Source organism: Geotrypetes seraphini, chromosome 1, assembly GCF_902459505.1.
Source record: "Geotrypetes seraphini chromosome 1, aGeoSer1.1, whole genome shotgun sequence".
NCBI classification, from domain to species: Eukaryota; Metazoa; Chordata; class Amphibia; order Gymnophiona; family Dermophiidae; genus Geotrypetes; species Geotrypetes seraphini.
Window position 1 is genome coordinate 340,258,953 of NC_047084.1, and position 17,299 is coordinate 340,276,251.

A 17,299-nucleotide genomic window follows, 5' to 3' on the forward strand; every position below is an offset into this window, starting at 1 on the left:
TGAACATAAACAAGACTAAGATCATGAACCCGGAAAATGATTAAGATTTTAAGCTTGAAGGCAATAGAATAGAAGTTGTAAAGGATTTCAATCTGGGCTGTTTTGTAAACAAAGAAACAACTAGAATGGAGGAAATACTCCACAGAATAGTACTTGGTTGCTCTTCAATGAAGGCTCTCGACAAAGTATTCAAAGGCAAAGAGGTAACACTCCAAACAAAGATCAGACTTTTCCACGCACTCATTTTCTCAGTGGTCATTTACGGATGCGAAAGCTGGACATTACAGAAACAAGACAGAAAGAAGATTGACTCATTTGAGTTTTGGTGCTGGAGAAGGATTTTAGATGTGCCATGGATCACCAGAAAAACTAAGAATTCAATTCTGGAAGAGAGCAGTCTTGCTATGTCACTTGAAGCCCAAATGATGAACATAAGAATAGCCTTACTGGGTCAGACCAATGGTCCATCAACCCAGTAGCCAATCCTCACTGTGGCCAATCCAGGTCACTAGTACCTGGCAAAAATCCAAAAAGTAGCAACATTCCATGCTACCGATTCAGGGCAAGCAGTGGCTTCCTCCATGTCTTTCTCAATAACAGATTATGGACTTTACCTCCAGGAAATTGTCCAAACCTTTCTTAAAACCAGCTACACTATCTGCTCTTACCACAACCTCTGGCAATGCTTTCCAGAGCTTAACTATTCATTGAGTGAAAAAATATTTTCTCCTATTGGTTTTAGAAGTATTTCCCTGTAACTTCATTGAGTGTCCCCTAGTCTTTGTAATTTTTGATGGAGTGAAAAATCGATAAACTTGTACCTGTTCTACTCCACTCAAGGATTTTGTGGACTTCATGAAAACAAACAGGAGAACCTGCCTTCACACCAGTGAATAGCAAGAAAGAACAACAAATGTGACCAATTGGTGTTCAAGTCTCTTTTATTGTAATAGACTTGACACGATCGTGTTTCGGCCCAAGGGGGCCTGCCTCAGGAGTTTTGTTGTTAAATCATGAAAGATAAGATGTACAAATTCACAATATCTTTACAATCATCATGAAAAACTTTGTGAAAGGAAATAAATTTGCTGCTCACCCACTCCTTGTAAAACCAGTGTGTATTGCTGACTACTGCTCTGAGTTCCAGCGTGTGCTGCTAACTGTTGTTGTTAGCAGCACACTCTGGAACTCAGAGCAGTAGTCCATCCAGTATCCCTCCCTTCATTTAAAAATCAGCTGCTCCAGGAGGTCCCCATTGACAGGGATGTCCTGTCCTTCTCCCCACTCTGTTCTGAAGCCCCCCTCACCTCTATGCTGTTCTGCTGCTGTGGTGTTCTCAAGTGGAAAAAGGAAGTTACATTAAAGGGGGCGGACCGCGTCAAGGGAACAGCACCTAGAAAGCTGCAAGCAGTGCTAGAAAATTGGTGTTGCACCGATGACCCTTGTGCATTTTAAAAGGTGAGGGGGAAGATGAGGACATCCCAGCTCACAGGGCCCCCCCTAGAGCTGTAGGGCCCAGAGCAATTGTCCTGTTTGCCCCACCCTGATTAAAATACTTGTCTTTGCAGGTTTGTTTGGGGTTTTTTTTCAGTTTCATTTTGTTACCAAGATGTTTAAGGTTTTAATTTAGGGCACTTTGCCCAAAAGATAATTTTTCAAATATAAAATACCTTTGGGGCTTGGAAGTAAAACCTGGGTGTTTTAATCTGCCCTCCTTTTCCTTGAGCCATATGATAACAGAAAAGGAACAATAGTTGAGGAGAATAATTTTTAGACCTGTTGTCTTATGAAAGGGGGCGGGGCTGAGGAGCCAGCTATGCTTTCTATTTGGCTCCCTGTGGTTGTGATGTCATGCCCTGTAACCTGTTCATTTGTTTGTGACGTAGACATCGGCTTTTTGTGTAATAGCAGAAAGGGCTGGCCTGAGAATTATGTTGCACAGGAGTTTGGCATTAATATAAGTGATTTGTTACTAGCTAGAGCCAGCACATCCCTAACAGCAGGTGATTGAGAACTCCCCATATTTAAATATGTTGCAAGTGGACGAAACAGGGTTTTTGGATGTGGGAAATCGACCCATTTCTTTAGGATTACCACAGTAGCGTGTAAAGCAGTAGCTTTAAGGCATTCCAGAGATCTGTTTAGCTATCCTCTGCATTGTTTTGTTGTTGGATATTTTTTTTTGGTTCGTTTTGGGTTTGCTTTTTTTGGGGGGGAAGCTATAAATTTCAAAGTGCAGTTGAAAGATTGGGTCTGTTGAGCAGCGGAACAGCTGATGGGGGGGGGGGGGGTCTGTAGAGTGAGGGTGAAGGATGTTGAGCGAGACTCGCCTCTGCTAGCGTCAGTAGCATCCTGGGAATCGCTTCCTGATCACATGAGTGCCGATTTTCAGTTCTCGCCATTAGTCAGCCATTTTGGTCGCCACCCTGCGCTCGTTGCACACAGCCAATGTTTCACCTCCCTCCCTGCCCGGGTTCGTGCAAGCGAAGAGATTGAGATCGTGCCGGGAACTTGCTTTCTCCAGGCGTTTGCATTCGTGGTGCTGATGCAGTAGCTCGTAGTGGGAGAGAGAAGGAAAGCCGAGCCGGTTTTATTCTGAGACAGGATTTACCCATCGCTCTGCTAGATCTGAGAGCTCAAGGCCTGGGGGGAGAGATAAGAGAAGCGGAGAGCAACGAAGCATCCTCTGATCTTGTTCTCTGGGTCGTTGGAGACAGTCCAGCTGAGTATTGTGATTTTTTTTGTACCCACTCCATCCCTTATCTCTTCAGCCGAAGGCTCTGTAGGGTATTTTTCTTGTTGGACTAGCTGAATCATCATGTCCGCCCTGACGCCTCAAAGTGATATGCCAACCCCTAGCACGGACAAAATCACCCAGGCGGCGATGGAGACCATCTATCTCTGCAAATTCCGAGTGTCCATGGACGGCGAGTGGCTCTGCCTGCGCGAGCTGGATGACATCTCGCTGACCCCTGACCCCGAGCCTACCCACGAAGGTATGCGCCCACCCCCATCCGACACCTCCCATTCCTGCCAGGGCACTTGGGGGGGGGGGGCACAGGACTGTTTGCAGGAGGGGCAAATACTGGGCGATTTTCAAAATGGGCTTTTTCCATCGGGGGATATGCGTGAACCCCTTCCTGCCTCGTCTTGACATGTGCTTCTGACTCGTATATGTATATCTGATGGTATGGCTTGTGTTTGTGCAGCCTTATTTTGGGGGAAGGGGGGGAGATGAATTAGCCAATATCAGGTATAAAGATTCAGAAGTAAGAGTGCCTCAAAGGCGCCTGGTGAGTAAATATTTGGAAGGCAGCCACATCCTGGCTAAATTCAGTGCAGGGGAAAAGAAGTACTGTACTAGTACTACCTATATGAAGGCCAGTTTAATACATAATCTGGAAGTGTTCAGAGATGCATAGGAACTCTTGAAGTCGGCTTGTTGCTGTGCTACACTTAAGTCAGATCACCCCTCTGGTAGAGGGCCCGAGTTTACCTGCAAAAGAACTGAGGATTAAATCCAAAATCCAACTTCGTTTTAGAGTTGATTTTTTTTATTTTTTTTTTTAGTGTAGGAATCAAGGAACAGCAGATTTAACTTAATTTAGCCATCATGCGCACCTGAAGTAAATTTTCCAGCATATATTTGAACAAATTTCCAGTGTAAATATAGCCATTTTTTCCCTTTAGTCTCTCCTCCCCTCCTTAATATTTGAATGTTCACAAGGGCTTCCAGTTAAGCTGTTGAGAACAGCAACACTAAAAGTATCCATATGAATACTTATTTATATACAATCCATGGGATAGGTGGAGATGAGGAGGAAGAAGACTTTCAGCTGGTTGAATATCTGATTTATTTTGTTTTTGTAAATTTTCATTCTCAGTAGATTACAATAGAATTATTTTATTTTTTGCAATATATTGATTTATTTTTAGCAGTGTGCCATTTGTTGCTAGGTCACTTCTTGGCAATGTTCCATTTTATCATGGAATTTTAATGGCTAATGAGTAGCTGTCAGGACAAGGTGGCTTTTTTTTTTTTTTTTCAACTGAAGCTCACTGACTGCAGTGAAGAGAGAATAAGGTGAAATTTCTCAGTTCCATGAACAGACAAATGTACCTATAGCAAAGCATTTGTTCAATAGGTATGTATGTAATTTTGTAAACCGCATAGTTATGCAGTATATACATTTTTAAATAAATAAATAACCAGTAATGGCCTGCTTTTGTTTTTTTAAGTTTTATATTTTGAGTTTTAATTTTTAATACGTCTCCTAAGAATAAAAGGCTTCTGTTTTGTAGTGTTGCAGTATGAGCAGTGAGAATAAGATGGATTGAGGGGCACAGGCATTAGCAAGAGCAGAACCTGGAAGAGCATTAGAGCATCTCATAAAAGCAGACATTGTTCAGGTTGTTGGATGGAGCTAGTGCAATGCATGCATGACATGTATTCAGCACAGCCATAAATGGGGAGAAGGGGAAGAGGAAGGAGTGTTTTGAGCTGAGGCCTCAGCTACATCTTGTATTGTGGATGTGCGGGAAAGGACCGGCAGGTCTGTAGTGAGCAGTCGCTGACAGCCACTACCATGATGCCAGAGAGGCAATGGGTGCCGTTCTCACACAGGCTACCTTCTGGTCACTTAGTGGCATGAAAAGCCTTCTTGGAACAGATTTCTAGAGCAGCCTTTAACAGCCATATTTAGTGGTGAAGGGGCACTGTAGAAGCCAGTGGTTCTGCACATTATTGTTCCCTCATTTTGATTTACTGTTTGGAGTTAAAATTTAACATGATTTATATGAGATATTTTTGGTAGATGGATAACACTGCACAACAATTTTTTGGTTAAGTCTTGATTCCTGAAAAGTTTTTGGTGATTATGACAGGTACCAACTTGGTATGCTCAAATATGGTTTTGGTTTTACTGCATCACGTAAGAACTATGAGAAATAGACATTTTTATGTTTACTGACAATAAAATATATAGTCAAGTTTACGTTTCGCACAAGCGACTAAATGAAACAGAATTAAAAGTGTTTTGCTCCCGAGTTTCTTTTATATTCAGTGTCTGGTGCATCACGTTGTAGCATCCAACAATAGTCGGCAAGCATTGACGGATTCCAATTGCCCTGGTATCGTTTCTCCATCGTAGCTATGTCTTGATGAAACCTTTCACCGTGCTCGTCACTCACAGCACCGAGATTTGCGGGGAAGAAGTCCAAGTGTGAATGGAGGAAATGAATCTTGAGTGACATATTGCACTTCATTCTCTTGTATGCTTTGAGAAGTTTGTCTACCAGCTGAATGTAGTTTGGGGCTCTGTAATTGCCCAGAAAATTGTCAACAACGTCTTTCAAGGCTTTCCAGCCAATTTTTTCCGGCCCAACTAACAGATCTTCAAATCGCTTGTCACTCATAACATGTCTGATCTGGGGGCCAACAAAAATACCCTCTTTGATCTTGGCATCAGTTATTCTTGGGAACATCTGTCTTAAATAACGAAAACCTTCCCCTTCCTTGTTCATTGCTTTCACAAAATTCTTCATGAGTCCCAGTTTAATGTGAAGAGGAGGCAAAAATATCTTTGTCGGGTCAACAAGCGATTCATGTGCTACATTTTTCTGTCCTGGAACTAACTTTTTACGGAGTGGCCAGTTCTTTCTAGAATAGTGCGACTCTCTGTCTCGGCTGTCCCATTCGCAGATGAAACAGCAGTACTTTGTATAGCCAAGCTGCAGTCCTAGTAACAGAGCAACGACTTTGAGGTCTCCACAGATATTCCAGTTATACCTGGTATACTGGACATACTTTAGTAACATTTCCATATTCTCATATGTTTCTTTCATATGTGCTGCATAGCCAACAGGTACTGAAGGATAAACGTTGCCATTGTGCAACAGAACAGCTTTCAGGCTTAACATTGACGAATCAATGAAAAGACGCCACTCTTCCGGGTTGTGATCACAACCAAAGACCGAGAACAATCCTTCAATGTCACAACAGAAACAGAGACTGTCGACTTGTGCAAAAAATTTGGTTATATCATGATGCCGGTCTCGAAACACAGAAATTTTCGTACCTGGTGATAGCAAACACCATTCCTGCAGTCTCGAACCTAGCAGCTCAGCTTTTGCTTTTGACAGACCCAAATCTCTGACCAAATCGTTCAATTCGGACTGTGTTATCAGATGTGGATCGCCTGATGAGGATGGTTCAAAATCCGGGTCAATGTCACTGTTAGAACCCTGCACTGCAGTTTCTTCATCTGGTTCGTCTAAGGTCCAATCCTCTGGTGGTTTCGGAACTGGAAGACTGTCATCATGTGGCATGGGTCTCATTGCTGAAGGCAGATTAGGATATTCAATTGACTTCTTGTTTTTGGCAGAGAAACCAGACACATTAGTCAAACAGAAATAACAGTCCGTCACATGGTCTTTCTGTTCTCGCCATATCATCGGAACAGCAAATGGCATCGTCTTTCGAGTACCTCTGAGCCAGGCTCTCAGACTAACAGCACATGTCGCACAGCAAATGTGAGGCGCCCATTGCTTGTCTTGATCACCTATTTTGCAGCCAAAATACAGATGATAGGCTTTCTTTACAAGGGCAGTCATCGAACGTCTCTGAGGCATAAGTGTATATTCCCCACAGATATAGCAGAATGTGTCGCGGCTGTTACGACACCGACGAGACATATTGCCCGACACCAAAACGTCTATAGCATCAAGCTTACTTACTGTTATATTGCTACAGCTACTATACTACTATACTTTACTATACTGATACTATATACACACACGGACTATCTATATTAACCAAATGAGCAGGATCGGTGTATGGAAGCCACCATTATAGCATGGTGAGACAGCGCAAGCTCGTTCAGACCTGCCCAGACATGCCCAGGATGTCATCTTCCATAAAACAGCTTCCAACCTGGCTAGATTTTATGCATGGACATACCCAGGCGGCACAAACCGTTGTTGATAAGACACTTATGGGAGAAAAAATTGTTTGCATCCAAATATAAGAAAAAATCACGACAAAATTGAAGATTTCTCTGAAATGGTACGTGATGGGTAATTTTTGATGTAATATTCATGATCAGCACCCAAAATTCTATAAGAAACACCCAGCAGTGTTCAGGAAGCAAAAACTTTGTTGTGCAGTGTAATTATGGTCTGGCCCTCAAATTTTTTTTTCATGGGATTAAATATTACTTTATATGTAGCATCTCTGTATTAAATTTTTCATGTATCCAAAAAGGGCTTCTGAACAGTGTGTGTGCCAGCTGCTGAGAGAACAGGCCCACTGATGCATTCTGTGCCACTGCCACCATGGGAATCTGTTAGATTGCGCAATCTGTCAAGCTGCCCAAGCTGTCATTCCCTGTAGATCAGCATGTATGATAGCAGTTTCTAGGAGCAGAGAGAATATGCAGTTGTTGCTCTTCTCAGCAGTTTGCTGGAGAAGGATAAGATCTAAAGCAGTGTTCTTCAGCTGCCGGTCCACGGTGCGATCAACGCGGCGTCTTCGGGCCGACTCCCTGAGTGCTGCAGTGCACAGAGCCATGGGAAAAGGCTCCGCGCGTCCTGCACCTGAACCGGAAGCCTTCTCTCTGACGTCGCAACGTCGGAGGGAAGGCTTACAGATGAGGCGTGGGAAGCGCGCAAGGAACCGCTGCCCACAGCTTTGTGCAATGCAGCACTCGGGGAGCTGGCCCGAAGATGCCGCGTTGATCGCACTGTGGACCGGCCCAAAGATAACACCAGGGGCAGGCCAGAAGGCAAGGCACAGCATAGAGGGAGAGAGACAACAACGGTAGGGGGAATGCTTTTAATTTTTTATTTAGTGATTGATTTGTCTGTTTTGTTTTTTTTTTTAATTTAGTGATTAATTTGTCTGTTCAGGAAGAAATGCATTTGTTTCTTTTCCTCTGGGGTTGTACTGCTTGCAGAGTCTTGCATCTTAGGGTTTGTTTGTAAATATTAGTACTTTTAGTTTATTCCAGGACAAGCAGGCAGCATATTCTCTACATGTGGGTGACATCATCCACGAAGCCCCGTCGCGGACAGTTTTTCAAGCAAACTTGAGAATGTGGGATTGGGCGATATGTCACAACATCTTTTTCAGGGTGGTCTATATCCAGGGCCAGCAGAACTGCCTGGCACACGAATGGACGCTCCATTCCTCCACTCTGTGTCAGGTGTTTGCTTGATGGGTTACTCTGCAGATAGATCTGTTCACATCCCCCCTCAACCACAAGTTGCCTCGTTTCTGCTCCAGGACTTACTCCCCGCACCAACTTGAGGCGGATGCTTTCCTCCTGGACTGGACGAACCGTTTTCTCTATGCGTTCCCTCTCATTCTGAAGACTCTCGTCCGGCTCAAGTCAGTTCATGCCACCATGATTTTGATAGCTTCTCGGTGGCTCAGACAACCTTGGTTCTCCCTTCTGCTTCGACTCAGTGTCAGGGAGCCTCTGCTTCTGCCTGTGTTTCCTTCTCTGCTGTCACAGAGTCAAGGTTCTCTATTTTATCCCAAACTGCAGTCTCTACACTTAACGGCTTGGTTCCTCTTGACGTGATTCCTTCCTTCCGTTTTTCATAGTCTGTACAGGATGTTCTCGAGGCCTCTCGGAAGCGATCCACTCGATAATGTTACACCCAGAAATGGACTAGATTCGCTTTGTGGTGTACTACGCATCGCTTGGAGCCACTGTCTGCCTCCTTATCTTCAGTATTGGATTATCTGCTGCACTTGTCTTGATCTGGTCTCAAATCAATGTCTATTCAAGTCCACCTCAGTGCGATTGCTGCTTTTCATCAGCCGCTTGATGGGAAACCGCTCTCAGTCCATCCGGTGGTTTCCAGGTTTATGAAGGGTCTTTTCAATGTCCATCCTCCACTCAAGCCTTCCCCGGTAGTTTGGGATCTTAATGTGGTTCTGGCTCAATTGATGAAACCTCCCTTCGAACCCATCGATAAGGTTCATCTAAAGTATCTCATGTGGAAGGTGGTGTTTCTGATTGCCGTCACGTCTGCTCTTTGAGTCAGTGAGCTGCAAGATCTGGTTGCGGATCTACCTTTTACTGTTTTTCATCATGACAAGGTGGTCCTTCGTACCCATCCTAAATTCTTGCCTAAAGTGGTTTCGGATTTCCACCTCAATCACAATCCATTGTTCTTCCTGTGTTTTTTTCCTAAGCCCCATTCTCATCCTGGAGAAGTGGCACTCCACACTCTTGACTGTAAGAGGGCGTTGGCGTTCTATCTGCAACACACTCAGGTTCATCGGACAGCTCCTTAAATCTTCATATCTTTTGATCCGAATCGATTGGGGCGTCCTGTGTCCAAGCGCACCCTATCTAACTGGCTGGCTGCTTGTATTTCTTTCTGCTACGCTCAGGCTGGTCTCCCTCTGCATGGGGGCACGGGGCATAAAGTCAGAACGATGGTGGCATCTGTCGCTTTCCTCAGGTCCACTCCTATTGAGGAGATCTGCAAGGCCGCCACTTGGTCCTCGGTTCATACCTTCACCTCTCACTACAATCTGGATGCCTTTTCCAGGCGAGACGGCCAGTTTGGCCAGTCTGTTTTGCGAAATCTGTTCTCCTAAATTGCCAACTCTCCCACCGTCCCATTCTGGTTAGGTTGGAGGTCACCCACATGTAGAGAATATGCTGCCTGCTTGTCCTGGGATAAAGCACAGTTACTTAACGTAACGGGTGTTATCCAGGGACATCAGGCAGATATTCTCGCAAACCACCCACCTCCCCTGGTTGGCTTCTTTGCTAGCTATCTGAACTGAGGCCACACTGAGGAAACGCGCCCCTAGCTTGAGCGGGAAGGCACACGCACATGGCGGTGCAGCACTAGCAAACTTCAAAGATTTTCAATCAAGTTTGCTTGAAAAGATGTCCACGACGGGGCTTCGTGGATGACTTCACCCACAAGTAGAGAATATCTGCCTGGATAACATCTATTACGGTAAGTAACTGTGCTTTTTGGTCCTGCATTTGCATGGGGTTATCTGTTTTCTAGTAGGAATGAATGTTAAAAAGCATACAGTGTGCTTTCTGTATTTTAATTTTGTGGTTAAGCATTACTTGTTGTTAATACAGTTATATTGTGTGTATATATGAAAAATGAATGGAAAAAATGGTGTTACAATTAGAACTATTATGGGGGCAGGGTCTGGGGCGGAGATTGGGTGGAGATAGGCATGACTTAGCCCAGTGTTCTTCAACTGCCGTTCCAAAAAATAATTATTTTATTTCCGCCGGTCAAAGGTCGAAGAACACTGGTCTAAAGTACCGTATGTATAGTCTAGATCAGGGGTGCCAACACTTTTTGGGCTTGTGAGCTACTTTTAAAATGACCAAGTCAAAATGATCTACCAACAATAAAATAAAAAAAAAGCACACTGTACGCAGAGAAAATGTTAATTATCATTCCTATTCCGGGGTTTTTTCAAAGAGGTCAAGGCAGATGACTCTATGCACTGTCGCCTCAGTAACAACCATATAAAAATAGACAAATATACCGCCCTCCCTTTTTACTGAACCACAATAGTAGTTTTTAGTGCAGGGAGCTGCGCTGAATGCCCAGCGCTGCTCTCGATGCTCATAGGCTCCCTGCACTAAAAACCGCTATTGCGGTTTAGTAAAAGGGGGCCATAGTGGAAAATATAGACAGCAGATATACATTCAGACACATTTTGATCACTAAATTTAAAATAAAATCATTTTTCCTAGCTTTGTTGTCTGGTGATTTCATGAGTCTGGTTGCATTTTCTTCTTCTGACTGTGCATCCAATCTTTCTTCCCTTCTTTCAGCCTGTATGCTTCCTCTCCTCCAGACCTCATTCCCTCCCCCAACTTTTTCTTCCTCTCTCCATGCCCTTTATTTCTCCCTGCCTCCCTTTCTTTTTTTCTCTGTTCATGCCCCCTTTCTTTTTTTTCTGTTTCCCTTCTTTCCTTCTGTTTCCCTGTCTGCCCCCTTTCTTTCTTTCTTCCTGCCCTCCCCCAAGCCACTGCCGCTGCCATTGGGTAACTGGCCCCAAAGCCGCCACCCCAAGCTCTCCCTGCGTCAGGCCGACCAGCATTCCTCTCCCCGACGTCAATTCTGCCGTCGGAGAGGAATGCTGGAAGCAATTTCATTAGTTAAGATACAGCTTGATCCTTCCCATCAGTATCTAGACCAGGGGTGCCCAATAGGTCGATCACAATCAACCGGTAGATCGCCAAGGCAAAGTGAGTCAAAGGGATGGGCTCCGCAATCGACTCACTTTGCCTTGGCGATCTACCGGTTGATCGCGATAGACCTATTGGGCACCCCTGGCCTAGATACTGATGGGAAGGATCAAGCTGTATCTTAATTAATGAAATTGAAGCACACTGCAATAGCTGAATGATGAGCAGCCAGATGTGTATAGTTGTTAGGTTACATTTCTGGACTGCTTTCCTTGGACATAATACAACTAAAATATTAGAAAAAAATACAGTAATTAAGAGATGCAAGGACACAATGCAGCCAAAATAGTGTGTATGCCATATAGCTGCTTCTCCTTTTGTAAAATACACTGTTTAGAAGGGGTTGGATTTTATATTTATTATTTTCCTTTCTTAAATATGAACAGAAGACAAGTTGCATTTAGATATATCAGTTATTTCCCTGCTTAAATGGGCTTCCAATTTAAGTTCTACCTAAGGCAGTAAGGAAGTGACTTGACCCAGGCTACAAAGAGTGTCAGAAAGAGAAGTGACATTTGAATCCCCCATACTTGGGGTGGGGGGGGGAGGTGAGTTATACAAGACAAGTACAGTGGTGCCTCGCATAACGGACGCCTCGCACAGCGAACGCTGCGCACAACGAACTTTATGTCTTGATTCGTACAACGAACTTCGTTTCACACAACGAAGTCGCCCGAGCTGCATCCTTCCGCGCAGGCACTGCGCTTAACTGCCCTCTCTCCGCCTGGCTCCCTCTTGCCCCCCCCCGACTCCCCGACACGATCGGGGCAAGAGGGAGCCCAAGCCCTCTTGCCCCCCCGACTCCCCGACACGATCGGGGCAAGAGGGAGCCCAAGCCCTCTTGCCCCCCCCGACTCCCCGACACGATCGGGGCAAGAGGGAGCTCAAGCCCTCTTGCCCCCCCGACTCCCCGACACGATCGGGGCAAGAGGGAGCCCAAGCCCTCTTGCCCCCCGACTCCCCGACACGATCGGGGCAAGAGGGAGCTCAAGCCCTCTTGCCCCCCCGACTCCCCGACACGATCGGGGCAAGAGGGAGCCCAAGCCCTCTTGCCCCCCCGACTCCCCGACACGATCGGGCCAGGAGGGAGCCCAAGTCCTCCTGGCCACGGCGACCCCCTAACCCCACCCTGCACTACATTACGGGCAGGAGGGATCCCAGGCCCTCCTGCCCTCGACGCAAACCCCCCCTCCCCCCAACGACCGCCCCCCCCAAGAACCTCCGACCGCCCCCCAGCCGACCCGCGACCCCCCTGGCCGACCCCCACGACACCCCCAACCCCCTTCCCCGTACCTTTCTGTAGTTGGCCGGACAGACGGGAGCCAAACCCGCCTGTCCGGCAGGCAGCCAACGACGGAATGAGGCCGGATTGGCCCATCCGTCCCAAAGCTCCGCCTACTGGTGGGGCCTAAGGCGCCTGGGCCAATCAGAATAGGCCCGGGAGCCTTAGGTCCCTCCTGGGGGCGGGGCCTGAGGCACATGGGCCCAACCCGACCATGTGCCTCAGGCCCTGCCCCCAGGAGGGACCTAAGGCTCCCGGGCCTATTCTGATTGGCCCAGGCGCCTTAGGCCCCACCAGTAGGCGGAGCTTTGGGACGGATGGGCCAATCCGGCCTCATTCCGTCGTTGGCTGCCTGCCGGACAGGCGGGTTTGGCTCCCGTCTGTCCGGCCAACTACAGAAAGGTACGGGGAAGGGGGTTGGGGGTGTCGTGGGGGTCGGCCAGGGGGGTCGCGGGTCGGCTGGGGGGGCGGTCGGAGGGTCGTGGGGGGGGCGGGCGTTGGGGGGGGGGGGGGGGTTTGCGTCGAGGGCAGGAGGGCCTGGGATCCCTCCTGCCCGTAATGTAGTGCAGGGTGGGGTTAGGGGGTCGCCGTGGCCAGGAGGACTTGGGCTCCCTCCTGGCCCGATATTGTCGGGGAGTTGGGGAATCGGCGGGGCAAGAGGGCTTGGGCTCCCTCTTGCCCCGATCGTGTCAGGGAGTCGGGGGGGGGCAAGAGGGCTTGGGCTCCCTCTTGCCCCGATCGTGTCGGGGAGTCGGGGGGCAAGAGGGCTTGGGCTCCCTCTTGCCCCGATCGTGTCGGGGAGTCGGGGGGGGGGCAAGAGGGCTTGGGCTCCCTCTTGCCCAGATCGTGTCGGGGAGTCGGGGGGCAAGAGGGCTTGGGCTCCCTCTTGCCCCGATCGTGTCGGGGAGTCGGGGGGGCAAGAGGGCTTGAGCTCCCTCTTGCCCCGATCGTGTCGGGGGTGCCAGGGACCACACGGAGTCACCCACCGTACCACCCGATTCGGGTAAGCGCAGGTATCGGTGGGTGGCTTATTTGCGGGGGGGTGCCTTATTTTACATTTTTTTCTAAAAAGGGGGGGCTGTCTTATTTGATGGCCCTGCCTTATCATCGGGGAAACACGGTAGAAAAAAAAAAAAATGAACAGTTAAGTCCCAGTTTTTGCCGCTGAGACTCTGCCCTCTCTCACTGTAAAATTAGACTCTACTTAGTCTGTCTTTAAATTTAAAAAATGTGTGTTGTTTTAAAAAACAATTATGTTTTTAGATGTATCTAAATAAAAATAATAACCAAAAATTTATCTTTTTTTATGTCATCTTAGCATATTTTATGCTGCAGAACGAATTATTTTTTTTTACATGTATTCTTATGGGAAAACGCGTTTCACATAACGAACGTTTCGCATAACAAACTTGCTCCTGGAACCAATTAAGTTCGTTGTGTGAGGCACCACTGTATTGTTAAGAACTGATTTGAGTTTTTCCTGTGCATGTACATGGGCTTTGAGTCTCAGGCAAGTCAGCTGCTGTGCATTTGTGGAGGAATGATAGGATGAAAGGGACATAACTGAAACACAAGAAGCCCTCAGTTAGGAACATAAGAATAGCCTTACTGAGTCAGACCAATGTGGTCCATCAAGCCCAGTAGCCTGTTCTCACAGTGACCAACCAGGTCACTAGTACCTGGCCAAAACCATAGGAGTAGCAATATTCTGTGCTACCGAACCAGGGCAAGCAGTGGCTTCCCCCATGTCTTTCTCAGTAACAGACTATGGATTTTTCCTCCAGGAACTTGTCCAAACCTTTCTTAAAATCAGGTACGCTATCCGCTCTTACCCCAACTTCTGGTAATGCGTTCCAGAGCTTAACTATTCTCTGAGTGAAAAAAAAATTTCCTCCTATTGGTTTTAAAAGTATTTCCCTGTAACTTCATTGAGTTACAGGGATTGTAAGTTCTTCTGAGCAGGAACTGTCTATTGTATGTTAAAATGTACAGTGCTGCGTATGCCTTTTCAGTGCTATAGAAATAATAAATAGTAGTAGTGTGTCCCCTAGTCTTTAATTTTTGATGGAGTGAAAAATTGATCCACTTGTACCCATTCTACTCCACTCAGAATTTTGTAGACTTCAATCATATCTCCCCTCAGCTGTCTCTTTTCCAAGCTGAAGAACCCTAACCATTTGTCTTTCCTCATACGAGAGGAGTTCCATCCCCTTTATCATCTTGGTCGCTCTTCTTTGAACCTTTTCTAGCACCACTATATCTTTCTTGAGATAAGGAGACCAGAATTGAACGCAGTACTCCAGATGAGGTCGCACCATGGAGCGATACAGGGGCATTATAACATTCTTACTCTTGTTAACCATCCCTTTTTTAATAATTCCTAGCATCCTGTTTGCTTTTTTGGCCACTGCCGCACATTGGGCGGAGGTTTCATCGTATTGTTTGAAATGACACCCAGATCCTTTTCTTTGGCACTAATCCCCAAGGTGGACCCTAGCATCCGGTAACTGTGATTCAGGTTATTCTTCCCAATGTGCATCACTTTGCATTTGTCCACATTAAATTTCATCTGCCATTTGGACATCAAGTCTTCCGATTTCCTAAGGTCTGCCTGCAATTTTTCACAATCTGCATGCATTTTAACAACTTTGAACAGTTTAGTGTCATCTGCAAATTTAATCACCTCACTCATCGTTCCAATTTCCAGATCATTTATAAATAAGTTAAATAGCACTGGTCCTAGTACAGACCTCTACCTTTTGAATGTTCCTTGTAAGGGAACTGTTTTGAGTAAGAAATTGAAGAGTTTGAAGATCAAAAAGTACACAGATACTTTATCTAAGCCACAAACCTCTCAATCTTCTTTATCGTCCAGAAGATATTCTGCCTCATTCAGATCCTCATATTACTGTAACACTGAATGGCATTATAATCGGCTATCTTCATTATCTTCTAACCTGGTTACTCAATGACCCGTACAAGGCACCAAAGTAAATTGAAGGAATGGCCTAGTGGTTAGAGCTACAGCCTCGGCACCCTGAAGTGAGTTCAAACCCAGTGCTGCTCCTTGTGACCCTGTGCAAGTTGCTCAATTCTCCATTGCTCCAGGTATGTTAGATTGTGAGCCCACTGAGATAGATAGGGAAAATGCTTGAGTACTTGATTGTAAACCGCTTAGATAATCTTGACAGGCAATATATAAATACCTAATAAAAAACCCCAAACCCTCAATCTCAGTTCAGACAGCCGTCATCCTTTTGACTCCTTTCTAGAGAGCATTGCCAGATATAGTTTATATTATTTCAGATAGAACAATGGACTATCAATTTCAGGCTGAAACTCAATACAGAAAAAACTACATTTATTTTAGCCATCCCTAATGATAAAATAACAGAAACGTCACTTCATCTCAATGGACATGTCTATCCAATAACCAATTCCATTAAAATTCAGGGAGTCACGCTTGACCGTCATCTGACTTGGATCAATCACACTAATTTAGTAGTATAAAAATGTTTTTTTATATTATGGAAATTATGGACCATTAAAAAATATTTTGATTCAGTGTCTTTAAGCCTATTGGTACAATCATTGATCTTGCCCATTCTGGATTATTGCAATATTTTCTATTTGGGATCTTCAGAAAAATTTTTTAAGAAGATTGAGAATAATTCAGAACACCGTGGTCCGACTGATTTTTGGTCTGAAGCAGAATGACCACATCAGCCAATATTATTATTTATTGCATTGGTTAGTGTTAGAAGCAAGAGTACTATTCAAATTTTCTTGAATCTATTTTAAGTTGATATCGGGATTGTCTCCAGTTAATCTTTCCCATCACTTTGATTTATATAGACCATTAAGGAATACAAGAAATTTTCACTTATTTGCCTTTCCTAAGCCAGACGGTGTTCATTATAAGGCCTTCTTTGATAGGACCTTTGTGTTTCAAGCATATAAACTGCAATTATGGCTTGGTGAATGTATTCATCAAGCCACATCTTACTGTTCTTTTCGAAAATTAATCAAGTCTTCTCTGTTTGACAAATTTATTACTTAACTTGGTATTCTCAAGATTGTAACTAAACTAAACTAAGCCTTAGGTTTATATACCGCGTCTTCTCCACTGAAGTGGAGCTCGACACGGTTTACAGAGTTTAAAAAAATATGGGAAGAGAGAAGAGAAAGAGTTTACAAAGCATAAAAAGAGGGGATGTAATCAGGAGAAGAGATTATTATATGCTAGAGAAAAGACAGGTTTTCAGTTGTTTTCGGAATAGTTGGAGGGAGTCCAGGTTCCGCAGCGGGACAGTGAGGTCGTTCCAGAGGCCGGTGATTTTGGAGAGGAGGGATCTACCCAGTTTACCTGCGTGGAGGATGCTGTGTAGAGAGGGGAAGGATAGTTTATGTCTGTGGGCAGATCTGGTGGTAGTTGGTGTCGGGGCGAGGAAGGATAGAGGGATTAGGGGCGGAAGGATGCCGTGAATGATCTTGAAAGCCAGGCAGGAGCATTTGAAATGAATTCTGGAAAGTACTGGGAGCCAGTAAAGATTGGTAAGTAGAGGGGAGACGTGGTCATATTTGCGTTTAGCAAAAATCAGCTTAGCCGCAGTGTTCTGGATAAGCTGGAGTCTGCAAAGACTTTTTTTCGTTAGGCCTAAGTAGATGGCGTTACAATAATCGAGTTTGGATAGGATGATGGATTGTACAAGGACGGTGAAATGCTTTTGGTGAAAATAGGATCTAACTTTCCTCAGCATGTGGAGGC

The 17,299-nt window shown here is 45.5% G+C and overlaps 1 protein-coding gene across 7 annotated transcripts in view; it reads left to right on the forward strand.

The window, feature by feature from the left end:
- Positions 1-17,299, forward strand: part of RUFY3 (RUN and FYVE domain containing 3) — a 222,601-nt gene that overhangs the window by 41,471 nt on the left and 163,831 nt on the right. For 3 of the 7 annotated variants that reach the window (XM_033960990.1, XM_033961016.1, XM_033961026.1), the window contains exon 1: positions 2,819-2,996. The exons of 1 other annotated variant lie outside the window; for it this stretch is intronic. In XM_033960990.1, coding sequence (XP_033816881.1) covers positions 2,819-2,996 — 178 coding nt within the window. Of the gene's footprint in view, positions 1-2,241; positions 2,997-17,299 lie in introns of those variants that run through there. 3 more of the 7 variants (XM_033960998.1, XM_033961008.1, XM_033960973.1) reach the window with 2 other exon arrangements.